This window comes from Lineus longissimus, chromosome 14, assembly GCF_910592395.1.
Source record: "Lineus longissimus chromosome 14, tnLinLong1.2, whole genome shotgun sequence".
Taxonomy (NCBI): Eukaryota; Metazoa; Nemertea; class Pilidiophora; order Heteronemertea; family Lineidae; genus Lineus; species Lineus longissimus.
The window spans coordinates 8,590,715-8,607,690 of record NC_088321.1 but is presented as its reverse complement, the minus strand read 5'-3'; the positions used below and the strand labels follow the sequence as shown (position 1 = coordinate 8,607,690).

General features: G+C 41.6%; 1 protein-coding gene across 1 annotated transcript; it reads right to left on the bottom strand.

Annotated features, from left to right (window-relative positions):
* Window positions 1-723: 723 nt before the first annotated feature.
* On the bottom strand, window positions 724-16,068 carry LOC135498895 (zinc finger protein 160-like). The gene is made up of 3 exons (XM_064789410.1): window positions 14,887-16,068; window positions 13,403-13,700; window positions 724-10,741 (listed from the first exon to the last, which is right to left on the bottom strand). The coding sequence occupies exons 1-3, from the start codon at window positions 15,880-15,882 to the stop codon at window positions 8,760-8,762; spliced, it is 3,276 nt and encodes a 1,091-aa protein (XP_064645480.1). The 5' UTR covers window positions 15,883-16,068; the 3' UTR covers window positions 724-8,759.
* Window positions 16,069-16,976: the final 908 nt, after the last annotated feature.

Here is a 16,976-nt window from a genome sequence, read left to right as displayed (position 1 = left end):
TGAAACTACGCTAATACAATGGCAAACCCACTTGTCGAGTACCCTCGGCGAGGTGATCTCCCCTTTGTACTGGCCCCTCGCATACTGGTGTTAGCCTTGTCCTTTCAAAATATCATTGTATTTTAAAAGTTGTATCCTATACAGGTCATATCCTTGGTATAAAGGTCAGATCACTGTCCTGCTCACAGGTCACATCCTTGGTGCAGGTCTTGTCCCAAATTAGGTTGCATCATTATCACACACTGGGCACATCCTTATAATACAGGTCACAACCTTGGTACAGATCACATCTGTGACCTGTTCACAGGTGGCATCCTGTTCCTATACAGGTTGCATCCTAGCTTGTCCTGTACAGGTCACATCCATGTCCTGTACAGATTAGATGCCAGGTGGAATCTTTGATGCATGTCGCATCCGTGTCCTGTAAATCGGTCATGACCTTGCCTTAGCAGTTTACATCCTTCTCCTGTGGAGGTCATATCGTTGTCTGTTGATGCTAAAGACCAGTTCACTGGCTGAAGATTGGAATACTGGGTCTTGTCCCAAAAGGCCCTCCAATTGGTCTCTTCTTCACTAGGGTCAGGGAGCCGAGGTAGCCATTACTCAAATGTTTGTATGCTGCAGCTGTGGGGTCATTGTATCATGGGCAGGAGGAGATCACTCCAAGGACTTATCCTGTAACAATGGTGATTTGCTGATGTTTAAAACAGACAAAGATCAACGTTGACTTTTGAACTAATTTTATTGTAACATTTTCATACAACACATATTATGTGAGACAATAGTCACTACACTAACCAGAGTTTCCTTAACACTGAAGCATGTCTTGTTGAAATAACAGACCTGAATGGCACTGACTGTAATTTTGTTTGCACCAATAATATAGCTTACGTTTCATTAATTTCATCAAGTATAGATCAGAGAATCTTCATTTGATTTCATGCATTGCATGTCTCTAGAAGGGTTTCATTCCACTGAGAAAGAAATTCTGTCAGTAACAATGCACAGAGGAAGTTTCCACCGTATACCACTTTGGTATACTTCGGGCTTTGCGGGACAACCAATACTGTCAGTGAGGTGCTGTAAGATGGAGTAAAATTGTCCGATACATTTTCGACCCCACAGCTTAAATTGAACTGTTAGTGGCAAGTCTTTCATTTGAATAAGGTTTAACTTAATTACAGTATCATGATTCCTTGAATGCTATAGGCAGGAGCAGAGGGGTTAAATTGGCCATTTTTGAGTGACAAATAATTGTAATGACACTGGGTCCTGTTTGATTCAGCACTGAATATTTTCCTTGTACAAGCGTGAATAGTTTTGATTTACTGTGAGATGAGAGAGACCCCTATTGGCGTATATGTGTAAATTTATCTTGCCTACCTAGCAGCTGCATATAGAGTCCCTTTAAGCTACAGCATGATTGATATGTAGAAATTCTATTCTTGTCCACGCCCTTCAAAATTTGAATGGGTTCAAATGGAACAACCCTTTCAGGACAGCCGCTAAAACAACTACAGTCCAGCTAATGATGTGCTCGGAATCGAGTGACAGAAAGCCCAAAAACTTTAGGTGATAGTTGAATACAGATATTGTAGACTGCCACATTTTTTGCGCCATTTTCGATTGTTGAATTCCAAAACATTCTGAAAAACTTTAAAATTTCACGATTTTGATTTTGATTTCCCTCGGTTTTTCAAACATATTTCACAATTCTTATCCTTGGTGATACATGTTATGTAGGGTCTTCAGGTTGTGTGTATCAAATAATTCGAGGCCGATCGATTGCTATAATTCAGGTATCTTCACGCACTTGTGATTGACACCATGAAACGGATTATATGAATTGACCAGATTATTGCTCAGGTCGTTCTGATCATGATGGTGGTATGTCTGTGCCCATATTTTAATGCTTTAATTTGTATGTAACAATTGTGGGAAAAACTGTTGTGCTCATTGTGTACTGTACTGTAAATATCTTCTTTTAGGAGGCAATAAAAATATTTATTATTATTATTATTAGCAGTTCAAAAATGGTAGCCTGTGTTGGCAGTCGCAGAGTGACATAGTTACATGGCTGTACTACAAGAGACCTGTAAACCGGCCCGGCACTGCACAATAGTTCTGTAAACCACCCTAGTACCACACACTAGACTGTAAACCAGCCCAGCACTGTATAAACGTTCTGTAAACCACCCTAGTACCACACACTAGACTGTAAACCAGTCCAGCACTGTATAAACGTTCTGTAAACCACCCTGGCACTGTACACTTAGTTCTGTGAGCTGGCACAGCACCACACCTTAGTTCGGTGAGCTGGCTCAGCACCATACCTAAGTTCTGTCAACCCGCCCGCCACTATACACTAGCTCTTTCACCCGGCACAGCACTAAACAATGGTTCTGTCAACCGGCACAGCGTTTTTTTCTAAACTTGAAGAGATTACTACAGGCTGCGGGTTTTAAACATCCAAGATCTTAAAATACCAACAGATGACCAAACTAAGTTACCAACTGACAATGTGTTGTGATAGTCGACTACCACTTTTTTCTATCCAAGGTAAGCGACTAGGGAACCACAATCCTCGAAGTATTACAAGATCACTCATTTATGAAGACATGCGGAATTTGTAGCCCCAATCAAAGGGGTAATAGTTAATTTTTTGGTCTGTGAAATTTCATGCCAATTATCTATATATTTCATTCTGTATTGAGTTCTTATACATGTACATGTATAGTGTTTTTCCAGGTTTCCCTGCTCAAATCACTTTTGGGATGACATATTATTACCCCGGTCTCCACAGAAATTAATCAGGGGTTTGAAGGAGCAGCCAGAAGGCACTCACTTGAACTCCACCGGTAGGGGAACCAAGAGTGACTTGACCAGGAGTCGAACCCAAGACCTCTTGATCATGAGGCCAACTCTCTTCCACCACCTAATGTCTCCAGAAGAAATGGTTGGAACCCACCGAGATAGAAATTCTGCATGTGAAAATGTACAGCGGAATTCAGGGCCGTGACAGAGCCTCCTAAGGCGAGAGACATAGCTTACCATCACTGAACTGACAATGTGTGCAACAAAACAGCACCTAATACTAACCAAAGTTTAAATGCAAAACAAAACATGATAAGTCTTCATCTGAATGAGTATGATATGGGTGTACAAAACAAAACAACAGTCTTCATGAGAACGACAAATGTGTTTGCAGACTGAGAACACTCCTAAACTAGAGTCCAACACTGTCAGGGCTCAGGCTAGACTTTCTTACCCGGGAGTCAAACAAATGCCTTGACAACAACAAAAAAAAATATCCGGAGTCCTGTAACAGATTTTTAAGTTAACAGTTTCAAATACACTTTTCAGGGGTTATCTCGAGCCCTGAGCCTGTCTGTAAAGTCAGTATTTAAGAAGTGGCATAGCAACTTTCCAAATTTTTCTTCAAGGAAGTGATACCTAGCTGGGGCAGTCCAATCAAGACTGCTCGGGGTTAGACCAAGGTATTCATTTCTATTCTGAAACGGCCCGTAAGGAAAATTTGTCCTCGAACTAAAACCTAGCAGTCCCTGGTGGCGATACGAAGAACTGCTGAAATAAAAACAACTCTTAACATATTTTCCATAACAAACACTGATATCCTGCGACTAAGGCATTTGAGAATGTGGTTTAAGGAATTGATAACTCACTGGAGGTGTTGATTGTCTCACCAAAACTGCTCAGGTGGAGCTAAAATGTAGACCAAAGCCGAGGTTTTGGTAAACATTTCAGCTCCACCCGAGCGGTTTTGGTGGGACAATCAATACCATCAGTGAGGTATCAATTTCTATTCTAAAACATCTCAAATTAAACAAAAAAATGTGTTTGTATAACAGCTTCCACATTTTGCACCAACCCAAGCAGTTATGGTTGCCTATCCATAAACACTGAATTCAATACACGGCTTTCTTTGCGCATAGTGCATTTTCACGGATTGTAAAGTGTGGTTCATTTTGAATCTAGGTATTTTAGAATTTGACACATTACAGACTATAATTATTATCCTACAGACAACCTAAAAAGGCACCAATACAGCGACAAAAAAAGTTATTACTCAACAACCATTGTGAAAAGTGGCACAACACACGTAGCTGTGTTCCAAAACCCACCAAGATGCCAAGACAACTGTCACAGCTGTGCAACATTAATGATATGCGTGGACATAAAAAAACCCAACAACCTTCACTCGTAACAGAAGTTTTCACCGGCATTCCAATAGGTGGCACTGATTTCCACGAGGGTGAAAATGACAATCATCATCATCAATTTAGGGCTTGTGTATTATCGTTGCTGGTTTTATTCGCATAATTTGCAAATATGGATAAAACAAAAGGTGCACACAATGAATGTCAAAACGACGTAAAAATGTCATCAAAATTGATAACACATCTCCTTCAATGCAATACCGCAGTGATAGTCAGTGCCACTATCTTCGCTGGTACCCTTTTACTTCAGGTGTAAAGACAAAGAGTCGCATATAGCAAAACAGACTTGGGTAAACAGAAATCAACTGAAAATGCAATAAGGTTTGGCAGTTCATGGACATGAAGTCTGATAAGATTGAATAGTAAGAACACTCGCACAATAACAACTTAACAACAATAAGAGTTGAACACATACGGTAGGCTTTAACAAGGGGAATGGTCTTTTTCAGGAGGCTGGGTTAGACCTTTAGATCATTATTTTTACTGAGGGAGTTTCAGCAGGGACTAATTTCACGCTTGTATGACGTACCAGTATCAATTTTACGTTTTGCCGCATCATAGATAATAGCATCCCGCGAAGTTACTATTTATAGCTCACAAGGTCATTTGCATAAGATATTGATGACGTTTTAGTCACGTGACAGTCGGACATCGACACTTATTTCTACGCATTTGAGTTTATTTCAAAGCCAATTATCTTTGACCCTGCATTGTTTTTAGCATGAATGATACCATAGAGTCAGAGAGAGAAATATTCAGAACAATTATGTAGTATTTCCAACACTCGGACATGTGCCAGATTGAATCTAACTGCCCTAGTTAGAAAGCCTGAATCCATTACGAAGCCGCATGTTTGTCCGACATTGCCTGTAATTCAGCGATGAGGAAATAGAGGGCAGCAGCTGCAGTGACCTCATCTTCGCGGAATGCTATTAATACAGCTTCATCATACAAGGACTTTTTGATTTGCTGAAACTCACTATTGTTGTGACACTGTATACTCACTACTAATAGTACTAATATTACAGACTACATGATCAGGAAACGACTGTGAGAATTACTATACATCCAACTTTGTGGACCTGGTAATGAAACATCAAAGATTTAGTTGGCCAAAACTATAAAGAATAACAGACCTTCCAACAACAAACATTTCCACATATTATTTCCAGCGGATTTTGGAGTATTATCAGCAGACTTGTCCCCCAATTTTGGTGTATCCTAATGACTTTTTAACAACATCCAAATTGTAATCCTTACGCATTTTTGCTTGCAAAATCCAGCAGTGAAGGAGTACAGTAGAACCTCTCTATTAAGGACACCCTCAGGACTGACAAGTGCTGTCCTTAATAGAGAGGTGTCCTGATTAGAGGTCAAATTGAATGGAAACAGCCAATTTGGGACCAAACCTAGTGTCCTTAATAGAGAGGTGTCCGCTAAGGGAGCTTCCACTGTATTTTTTCCACAACAGTCAAACGAAAAGATAATTTTTATGTGCCAATGAGTTCATTGGCACATCTGCAAGGCATAGAAGTCACCCCTGACAGCCAGACTATTTGCAAAATCTTCCACGATGGACCTGTGCATAAAAAACAAAGCACTTGAATACCATCTTGAGGAAACCAGGGTATGACATTCTTTTCTCCAGCCCCCAACACCAACCCCTGAGACATTAGCCCTCATTCGGTGAAGTACAGTTGACGTACTTCACCTTTAAGTCAGCATCCGAGATTTAACTGTCAACCTTGGTTCCAGTTCTTTATTTCTGATGATTTGTGTGAATCGAATTTTCGCACTCAGAAATCTCAGAATTGATGTTGCAGTGTGCATCTTGAAGGAGATAGCTAGTGCTTTCTTTTTGGCATGGTAAAACAACCAGTGAAAATGTGACTGTGGATATTGTTTCTACCACCTTTTTGAAATTCCTATATTCAAATGTAAGCAATATTCTGATTGGCGCAATTACTTCTGAACTGGCACCTCACCAAATGATGGTGTATGTCTCGCTAGTTTGTCTGCCTGGTCGGAGAAGCAAACATTAACCCCCTACTTCCACATGATGTTGAATACTCACCGAGTATTTTGAGTACTTAATGAGCACCAATTCTAGATTTATTCCATTCTACAAAACTAAATCAATCATAATGTTCACATTGATACGATATGTGGCACCTATAACTAGAAACCAAGAATCATTCTCTTGATAAAAACCGAATTTAACAAATGTCTCTACACGAGTGTTTCATTCCGCATATCAAGCACAAGGCCTAGGTTAGCATGGTGGGTAAAGGTATTGGTTAACCTTTATAACACAATAGAAACAAGGCCCTCCCATAACAGTCTTGGAGGGATACAATTGGATAAAATAATAAATGCAGGCCTAAACGCCCCTCAAATTGAACTAATCCTTTGTCTGTTTTTTTTGTGTCGTCATTTCCTCTCCCAGTAAGCACATATTTTACTTTGGCCAACTGATATCTTAAGCCACCAAGCAGCATAAATCAACAAAGGCCTTGTAGTATGCAGCGGAGATGATAATGTGAAGCTGGACCTTGATACCTATTTAGTCATACATAATTGTGTGGTTTGACAAACTCCATTTTAAAGTGTGAATCCTGTGATCTGTATGAATCCCAGTGATAACTAGTTTTACCGGCAGATGAGCGATATTTCTATTGCTCATCACAGCAATGAACACAGACCGCAGCGACAAAAATGCTCATTTGAGTGGCGTTTTACTCAACCACCAATACACAGCACCACAACAGCATTACTTTTCAAAACTGGAAGAGTAAATGCTTAGCATTTTTTTTAATCGAGGAGTAAATTTTTTCTCAAATACAGGAGCAGTAATTTGTTGTCACAAATGCAGGAGTATGTTAAACTGCTGAGTAATCTGTTTGTCACAAATGAAGGAGTAAATGCTAAATTTATGAGTAATTTGTTTTCACACATGCAGGAGTAAATGATCAATTTATGAGTAATTTGTTTCAGCAAATCGAGGAGTAAGTGCTCAGTTTCTGAGTAAATGTTTCACAAATTGAGGAGCAAATGCTACACTGGTGAGTATTTTTTTCTCTTGACATGACTAGTTCATCTCATGTCTTTAAAAAGGAGATTTCGCTCGACAAACATTTTGGCCTATTTTTACATTTGCTCGGGCGGCGAAAATGAACCTTCTCATTTCCTTTTTATTAGCGTGGTGCAGATCAATAAGCCAGATATGGCCTGATGAACATACGGACAATAGGGCCTGCAATAAAAGGCAAAAATGTCCATGCATGGATCTCGGATGGGGATTAATCATCAGCGCTCCATCCACGGATAGACGATGGAGAATCCCCATCATAGATCCATTGATGGAACCCATAGTCGTATCTACCATGGCCCCATCATTGACCCATGGATGAAATATGTTTTAAAATATTTGACAGGCCATCAAAGATTTATAGCAGGATTGGTTAAGTATTCTTATTTTCCCAAATTCTGAAGACTGTTACTCAAATGGGGTTAGACTATGCTGCATACGTTCATTTTTATGGGACCCACCGTCATTGGGCCTATGTTGGAACTCCCATCAACGAAATGTCCATGGGCCATCAGTGGATCTTCTGCTCATTGGGCCATCATAGAATCTATATGATGGGATCCACATGTAAACATGGTTTGTGATAATCATCCTAGATCTATCCATGAGCCCGTCAATGATCCATGCATGGACACTTCTGCTGCATGGACACTTTTGCTGTCAATACATCAGCTCTTTCACTATACCCGCTTGTTTGACGAGTATTTTATTTTAAGTGTTGTAAGCGACTTGCATGCATGCATCAAATCAGGCTACTTTTAACAAGGGCTCTAAAAGGATAAATACCCCATTGTCACCACATAACAGGCGCCTGCAAGTGTGACGTGCCGATGACGTTCTCACGCCTGAATTCAAGCCCACTTAAAGCAAACTGGAACCGCCGAGCGATTTGTTCAACTTTTCGACTTTCACCGCCCGAGAAAGTCAAACTTCCAACTTCCTATTCGAGTTCAGATTTGTAGCTCCGCCCCCAGTGCCCGAACATGCGCAGTTCAATTTGTTATTATTGAGAATCATGTGAGAATCACGTGAGTCATGCGATCTTTCATTCATGAATTTTCGTAGTAAATTCCATAGTAGTGACGTCACTGAATGATTGACAGCTAGGCGCCATGTTTCATTCATGCCTCGTTCTGATCACCCGATACGCGGGAAATGAAAACGAGGTCATACGAACTGGCTTGGCGGTTCCAGTTCGCTTTAATATATCTTTTTGCTTGCATCACTCGACAAATCCATCATACCTGGTGTCAGCCAGTGCCATGAGGCAGTAGCCAAAGTTACGCTGTTAGGCCATTGAATCCCCTAGCACCTACCTTTAGTCCTCCTTAAAAAACACTACTGGTGGAAACATGTCAATTACAATTATTCTGAGGTATGGTAAATCTGCGAAACAAGAAGCAGCTAAATTGTTCATTCTTACATTTTATCACTTATTCAGACCATTCAGATAGGTCCGTTTCAGATTCTTCCTTGATGTTCCGCCCCCCTGCGCCATTCTCGTGTGTCATCTCATGACGCTTCATATTCGACCTTGCCGCAAACGCCTTGTGACAATAACCGCACTCGTATGGCTTTTTCCCCGTGTGCACGCGCTCATGACTCAGCAAATTCGACCTCTGCGCGAAGGCCATTTTGCAATGTGAGCACTGGTATGGCTTGTCACCAGTGTGGATACGTTCGTGCTGCTGCAGGCCGACTTTCTGTGCGAATACCTTCACACAGTACGAACATTTGAACGGTTTTTCTCCAGTGTGGATTCGCTCGTGTTTCTTCAAGCTGCCACTGGATGCAAACCTTTTCTGACAAATTTCGCACTTGAATGGCTTGTCACCAGTGTGCGTCAACTCATGGCGCATTAGATGAAACTTCTTTCGGAATCTCTTCCCACAGTTTTGAATGAGACATACAAACGGTCTCTCTTCCGTATGGACAACTGCATGTTTGGTCAAATCACTGCGACACATGAACTCACGCTCGCAGTGCCCGCATTCAAATGTGTGTTCCCGCTTGACTCCGTGAACAAGAAATTCGTGTTTTGACAAACTCTGTTTCTGTTTGAATGCTTTGTCGCACTGCCCACACACGTACGGCGTTTCTCCCGTATGACTCCTCTGATGTATATTCAACGTGACTGCACATCGAAAACCCTTCCGACACATCTGACATCTGAAGGGCTTTTTACCGGAGTGAATGCGCTTGTGGACGTCTAACTGAAACTCGCGGATAAATGCCTCGTTACATCGGTCGCACTTGAATGGCTTGTCAGCGGCGTGGGTGAGTTCGTGTCGTTTCAAGTTGCCCTTTGCCAGAAAACTTTTCGAGCAAGTCTCGCATCGGAATGGTTTTTCTCCTGTATGTATCCTCTCATGTTGAACCAACTGGTCCTTGCGCAGGAATTTCATCTCGCAAACTTGACACCCAAACGGTCTATTACCAGAATGTATTAGTAAATGCTTCAGTAGGTTATCCTTCCGCAGAAAGACCACTTTACAATGAGCGCAACCAAACTGCTTCAGTCTATACCTGTCATATTTTTGGACAAGTGAAAGTCTCTTAGTATGCGTTGGACCTGCCATTGAGTTTGGACTCTCCAAATCGCGCTCTGTCTTGACTTGCGACACTGTCCTCCTATCAGACATTTTGTTAACAGTGTCTTCCAAAATATGACCCTTCGACCTTCTCGTCGACACAATCTTCTTGGCCAACGATATATTGCTGGTCTTCTGACGTTCTGTCATCAACTTTAATGCCTCTGCTAACACTTGGTCTTTGCGATCAGGACAAGTATGATTTGTCAACTGACTTTTCAGTCGAAATGACTTTTTACAATATTTGCAGGGAAAGCTTGTCATCTCATCTCCACTGTCTCGTTTCATGCGTTCCCCAGAAGGTTGGGCTCCACCAACTACGAAACGTTGTCCGCGGCCCACTTTAGCTGGTCTTCTGCCCACCTTGGAAATAGATTGTCCCCGGCCAACTTTATGATTAGGTTGTCTCTGACCCACTTTAGCACTTTTAGAACAAGGTTGTCGTTCAACTTCACTGCCTGCTTTTAGGCTACTCTCTCCCCTGACTATTTCACCACCCACTTGAGCTTGCCGTTCAACTCCTTCATCACTCACTCTCTTCCCCAGATCAACACAGCATGGCTTACACTTCTCATCAATCGTCTTATTTTTCGCAAAAGATTCATGATTCAAATCAGTCTTCTTCGGAGTTGATTTTGATCCTCTACGATGCGGTGTCCTATTAAATTTATGGATCCCAAATGTCGATTTCCTTGTCTTGGCTGATTTATTCATATTCAACTTTGTTCCACCTTGGTCTAGATCTGCTCCTTCACTGTCTTGTGGCCAGTCCCAGTTGATTTCATCCCGTCCTGGTGATCCTATAACGCCAGGTGATACAATATCTGCAAATGATGAGATACGTGATTACAAAGGGCGCACACATGACATCAGGTGAGACAATCTCCTCCCGTCCTGGTGATCCTATAACGCCAGGTGATACAATATCTGCAAATGATGAGATACGTGATTACAAAGGGCGCACACATGACATCAGGTGAGACAATCTCCTCCCGTCCTGGTGATCCTATAACGCCAGGTGATACAATATCTGCAAATGATGAGATACGTGATTACAAAGGGTGCACACATGACATCAGGTGAGACAATCTCATCCCTTCCTGGTGATCCTATAACGCCAGGTGATACAATATCTGCAAATGATGAGATACGTGATTACAAAGGGTGCACACATGACATCAGGTGAGACAATCTCATCCCTTCCTGGTGATCCTATAACGCCAGGTGATACAATATCTGCAAATGATGAGATACGTGATTACAAAGGGCGCACACATGACATCTGGTGAGACAATCTCATCCCTTCCTGGTGATCCTATAACGCCAGGTGATACAATATCTGCAAATGATGAGATACGTGATTACAAAGGGCGCACACATGACATCAGGTGAGACAATCTCATCCCTTCCTGGTGATCCTATAACGCCAGGTGATACAATATCTGCAAATGATGAGATTGTATCACCTGGCGTTACAAAGGGCGCACACATGACATCAGGTGAGACAATCTCATCCCTTCCTATAACACCAGGTGATACGATATCTGCAAATGAAAGGATACATGAACCAAGTGTCCAGGCATAACTTAAGGTCGATCTGTAGTCAAGGGGTTTTCCCCAAGGCAAGCACATTCCAAGCTACCCATTGGTGAGTAACATAATGAATCATAATTGCCTAGACTCTGTTCGCCGATTTTAGACAGAGTCAGCGTTCGAGGAACTTTTATTGATGCCTAACTGCAACCCTGAAATGGTACAGCAATTATAGGCCTTGGTTTTCAATGGTACGCAGAATTGCGCATAATATTTGGAAACGCACTCTAGTGGGCGCGTGTTGTCAATAGTAAACAAACCGACGTGAATGATAAAGTTTCAAAATGTCAAGCAGTTTTTCTCCACTTTTATAAAATATTTTTCAAATTTTGAAAATGGAAATGAGCTGTTAACCAACTGGAACTTGTCCTATAACCGTGGATTTTCAGTTTTTCAAGTAGATTTCCGCAAAATTTCCGAAATAAAGAAATTATGTGGAGTAAATGAAAACGCCAGGGGCCATTGTGCTCACCATACAGGTAACAACTTAATTGACAATGGACCTTGAAAAGTAGGTCAAATCAAAAATCTGTATGCAGTGTATCCGTGCTGGGAGTATTACCTACCATAACTACTTTATCGAATACGAATCACTAATGAGCGAGATATCACACTTTCTAGGTTTTCATTTTTTGCTCCCCTGGTGTCCAAGTCGAGAAACAGATCAGACCAAAATTCAGTGTCAGAGGTAGGTCAAATCAAAAACCTCCATGATATGTGATGTATCCTGGTTGGGAGTACCTACCATAAATATTTCATCAAAAACAAATCACTGATAAGTGAGATATCACACTTTTTGTGTTTTCAAAATGGTAGCTCGAGGCTTGATCAGACCCCCAGTACATCATGTACACTGCTGGTAATGCTTGCAGTATAATCAAAGCCATCATTCACATCTTCGTCACTGCCTTCCAACTCAAAATCGTCAGGAAATTCATAACTACTGTCACCTAATCCATCCCCGAACCACTTTCATCTAACATATCACATCTCCTGGCCATTTTATTCCAGGAAAAATGCCTCAAAATCGAAGAAAATGGAAAAAAACATTCTAAATCGGCATGAAACGGCCTTCAGCAGTGCCTGCCTAAGGCTATATGCAAGAACTATTCTGCTTGGTTCCCGCGGATACCGCCAAACATCATGTACACGTGGATGCCGGTATACCGGTTGTCAGGGTTTAAGACACACGTGACGACATGCCGGAATACTGGGCGACAGGGTTGAACGGGTTTAAGAGGATTTTCACATAACATGTGCATGGCATGACATGCTTGCACTTTGCTCATCACCAACCGCAAAAAGGTCTTCCCATCACAGTCAAAGCATTTACAACATATTTCAGCAGCTTTTCCAAGGCACCTGAGAGTCGAGGAATATACATGCGGACTTATCGGTGGTGAATATCAGTCCTAAAGTCTCCTCCATTCATCGCCGACATCAAGGGCCAGGTAATCTGTCGAACGCACCATCTTAAATGGGTGGCCAATCAAAATGCTAGACACAATGTAATTGAATGACGGCCTGAATTGATAGTGCCAACCTCAGGATCAGGTTACCCTTCTTCCATACAACATACACTTGGCATTTAGGTCAGGTCAGCATCCCTGGAACCGTTACTCATTGAACACCTGGTCTTCAATTATGATGGCTTTCAGTGCGTGTCTCGTGCGACAACCACGAGTGAGTGTAATGTTAGTGTTGTCGCGACATGGACGCGTGGGAAAGGAAGGGAATGACTACTGATGAAATAACAGCCCTTCTGATGGTCGATCAGGGGGAATTATCGGCGGTGATGGATGGATATGTGCACAACAACGGTGGATCAGCATTGAGGAATATATTCAATATTGCTTGCTTTGAATTTATTTGTCTTTTATTGATCTACTCACCCATGAGAACAGTTTTTCTTGCATCTCCTGGATCCAACTGTCTGTCCTTAATAATCTTGGTAGCTTGAGGCTTGATCAAACCGGCCATGTGTGTGGACGAAGTGATAGGAGACTTAGTAGATCTTTGTGTGATGGAACCCACGAGTGCACCTGGAGTACCAGTGGACATAGAAGGTCTTGGTTTGATGTAATCCACGTGTCCGTCTGGCGTAACGGTATGCTTGGTGGGTCTTGGTTCGATAGAGGTGAATACTTGTTTCTTCAGAATCTTTTTAGGTCTCAGCTTAAAACTGAAGATCTGAAATACGAACAAGATTGAGATAGCGATACAATGACAATAGTTGCTTGACACGTGGAACCTTTTTTGCAAAGAGAAGTTTTGAAAAGTCTAAATAATTTCTTCATCCTTCATGTCCTTCATTGTTTTCATAACCATGAGTCGTTCAGGAGAAAACCATCTCTCTAGGTGTACGCCATTTCTAATTACTGGTGGTCCAGGAAAATAGAAATGCAGTTACACAATGCCATAGAGCAGCAATTGTGCCTCCGAATTGGCTGAAACTTGATATTTATAGTGTTTGTTTATTTGTCAACACGACCGTTGAATCTTATATCCATTATCTATTTGTAAACAGTTTGACATTTTTAATTCCAATTACAAATTTCAAATATTTAATGAACGGCATAAGCCTTTAGTTCTTTCAGTGCCAGAGTGTTTCCAAATATGGCCTGCAAGAATGCCACGAAAACACAGGTTTTTCAAGATTTTGTAATTCGAAAAAAATATAAATTAAAAAGATATTTTCACCAAAAATGCTTTACTGACTTCGCCTATCAGTCATCTAACACTTCCAAGCCAGTAATATTTATTTTGGGTATGGTAGATATTGAGGAATTCACCAGGGCAAAGGGGTATTTTGCACTTCTGCGACTTTTTCAGCAGGAAACGCATGAAGTGTGGCCTTCCTGCCCGCCCTTTCTGCTAATCATACTGACCAAAGATGCCTTGCGACCCGAATCTTTTGTCTGCTTCACTAAGGCCAGAGCAGAGCTTGCATTTATTGAGCTTGGGTATCGCCGTCTACTGATATATACTAAAACTAACCCTATCCGTCGATCAACGATTTGGCACACAATGGATGCATTTTCTTGTCTGTCGATTGACGGGTCTGGCACTGAAAGAGTTAAGTGCTTACACCACAGTTCTCAAGTGTACAAACATATTTTTGGTGGTCCCTGTTAAAAAAAGATTACCTAGAAGATTTCATCAAAAATAAACAGTACAGAGGAGATCAAAGCAATATGTCAATGTATACGAATAGATACAAAGAAATCTATTTTGTACTGTGACTACCGATATGAGAAATCCTCTTGGGTCCAAAAATTTGATTGAATAAAAACCTTACTTTGAAGTAATGGGCCCAAAAGGACTTTTGAAAAGCCCACAGACAACTTTGTTGACTCGGTTATGCTAGTATACTTACAGCTAGAGGCTTCCTCCTCTGTCTCATCTTATCCTGTGCTTTCGTCATCAACTGAAGAGAAGACAAAAAGTGTTCTGGCACAGCTCCTTCAACATCTCTGGGTTCTTTGTCTGTGATACCCTCTGCCGATGCTGCCTCTATATCTTCTCCAAGCTTTTCATCTATTGATTGATCCGATGTCATGTTTCCTCCACATGGGGTGCTGTTGCCTTCAAGTTCAACCATGCTGTTTTCTTCCCTCATGCTGTTTCGTTGAGATGTGCTAGTTCTTTCATGTATGATGTTCTCATTGCTTCCATCATGCATGTCGTTGTCACTCACACTGTTTCCTTCAAGCATACTATTCCCTTCACCCTGACTGTTCCCTTCAAGCATGTCGTCCCCTCCACTAACATGATTGATGCAATTCCTTCCAGTTTGACTTTCAATATTCCCTTCGCGCATGGTGTCCCCTCCAAAGATATTGTTCCCTTCACGCATGGTTGTCCCTCCAAAGATGCTTTTCCCTTCATGCATGCAGTCCGCTCCTTCGACATAGTTCCCTTCATGCATGGTACTTCCTCTAAGCGTGATGTTTCCATCACGCCTGCTGATGACTCCCTGTGAGGTAGATCCAGTAGAACACACAATTGGAGGCACTTCCGTATCGGGCGCATCAGTGCTATCAATATGACTAAACTTCCCAGAAACTTTGCTTGTATCGGGGCCAATATAGTGCATACAATCATCACCCTCCACAGTATCACATAATCCCTCCGTCAGACCCAGATAGCCAACTTCCTGACTTGGTACCACGTTGGGTTCAAAGGTCACAACCCAATGGTGAATATTACCTATGGTGTGGCCATCACTGACCGAGACGCGCCGATCTTTTCTAACATCATCCCTTAGTTCAGGTCTCCGAGCATCATTCTCAAGTGTAGATGAATTTGAACGAGTATTTAGGCCCGATGTGCTGGCATTGATCTGAATGTCACTGTCCTGACTGGAGGCCATAGTTGGTAAAGACAATGTAGATGTTGGACTAGCCAGCGATGATGACTGACCGATGATATTATGAGTATTGTTGACATCAGTCAGAGTATCGGCGATGTTATCGTCAGGTTCTTGCTTTATTCTCACTTGGCATATATCAAGCTGAGGTTTTTCTGTTTGAGATAGTGGAGAATGTATTGTTTGAGATTCAAGCTGAGATTGCCTGATCTGAGATTCAAGCTGATTGTCTTCTGTTTGACATGTTGGAGGGCAAAGCTGAAGAGCTCCAGCTTCCGTTCCCGACTGATTCAACGATTCCTCCATTTTTGTTGTGATCAAATGGACTTGCTCATGTTTTTAACCTGTTGTGTTGAGCATTGTGGCGATGTCCAACCAGTTCTGAAGCGAAATAATACAAAGGGAACTCATTTGGATGAGATGATACCACCATTCACATTATGTTTTTTGCCCTTGGTGGCTTTAGGCCTACAGACACCCAAGAAACAGATTTCAGAGGGGGATTGCCTTTGGAAACTAGACAGTTCGCCTCGAAATATCGTTTATATATTGAAAACTTCTTTGGTTTAAATGAAATGGCCAGGGGCCATTGTGCTCACCATATAGATATTTGGTGGTTAGGAATTCATCCTGGTTAAGAAACATGCTACATGTACAGTATATAGGTACGAAATGTGATGTATCGTTGCTTGGAGTAACTACCATACAAATATAATTGAAAACAAGTCACTAATAAGCGAGATATTGCACTTTTTCCCTTTTTTAGTTTTGGCCTCCCGGTGGTCAATAATCTTTTTAGGTTTCAACTTCTGGCCCCTGGTGGCCAAGTTAAGAATCAGGTCGTACTAAAATTCCTTGTCAGAGGTCGCCTGACCTGAGGGGGTCCTGTATACAAAGTTCCAAGTTCATAGCCCTAGCGGTTAAGAAATGTGCCACTGTTTTTGAAACAGGATATGACGACGGACGACGAACAATGGACACTGCGATGAGCCAAAAAATCTACTGAAAAAAATGATTAGAGGACAGTTCTGTACCACCTGTTTAATTTTTATCAGACGTTGGTTCAATTTGATGATTTTGCAGGCTAAGATACATGT

Coding starts and splice junctions, on each gene's coding strand:
- LOC135498895 (XM_064789410.1), bottom strand. CDS start 15,882: ATGGCCTCCAGTCAGGACAGTGACATTCAGATCAATGCCAGCACATCG. Junction 13,701..14,886: donor AGAGGAGGAAGCCTCTAGCT/GTAAGTATACTA, acceptor TTCGTATTTCAG/ATCTTCAGTTTTAAGCTGAG. Junction 10,742..13,402: donor AAGAAAAACTGTTCTCATGG/GTGAGTAGATCA, acceptor CATCATTTGCAG/ATATTGTATCACCTGGCGTT.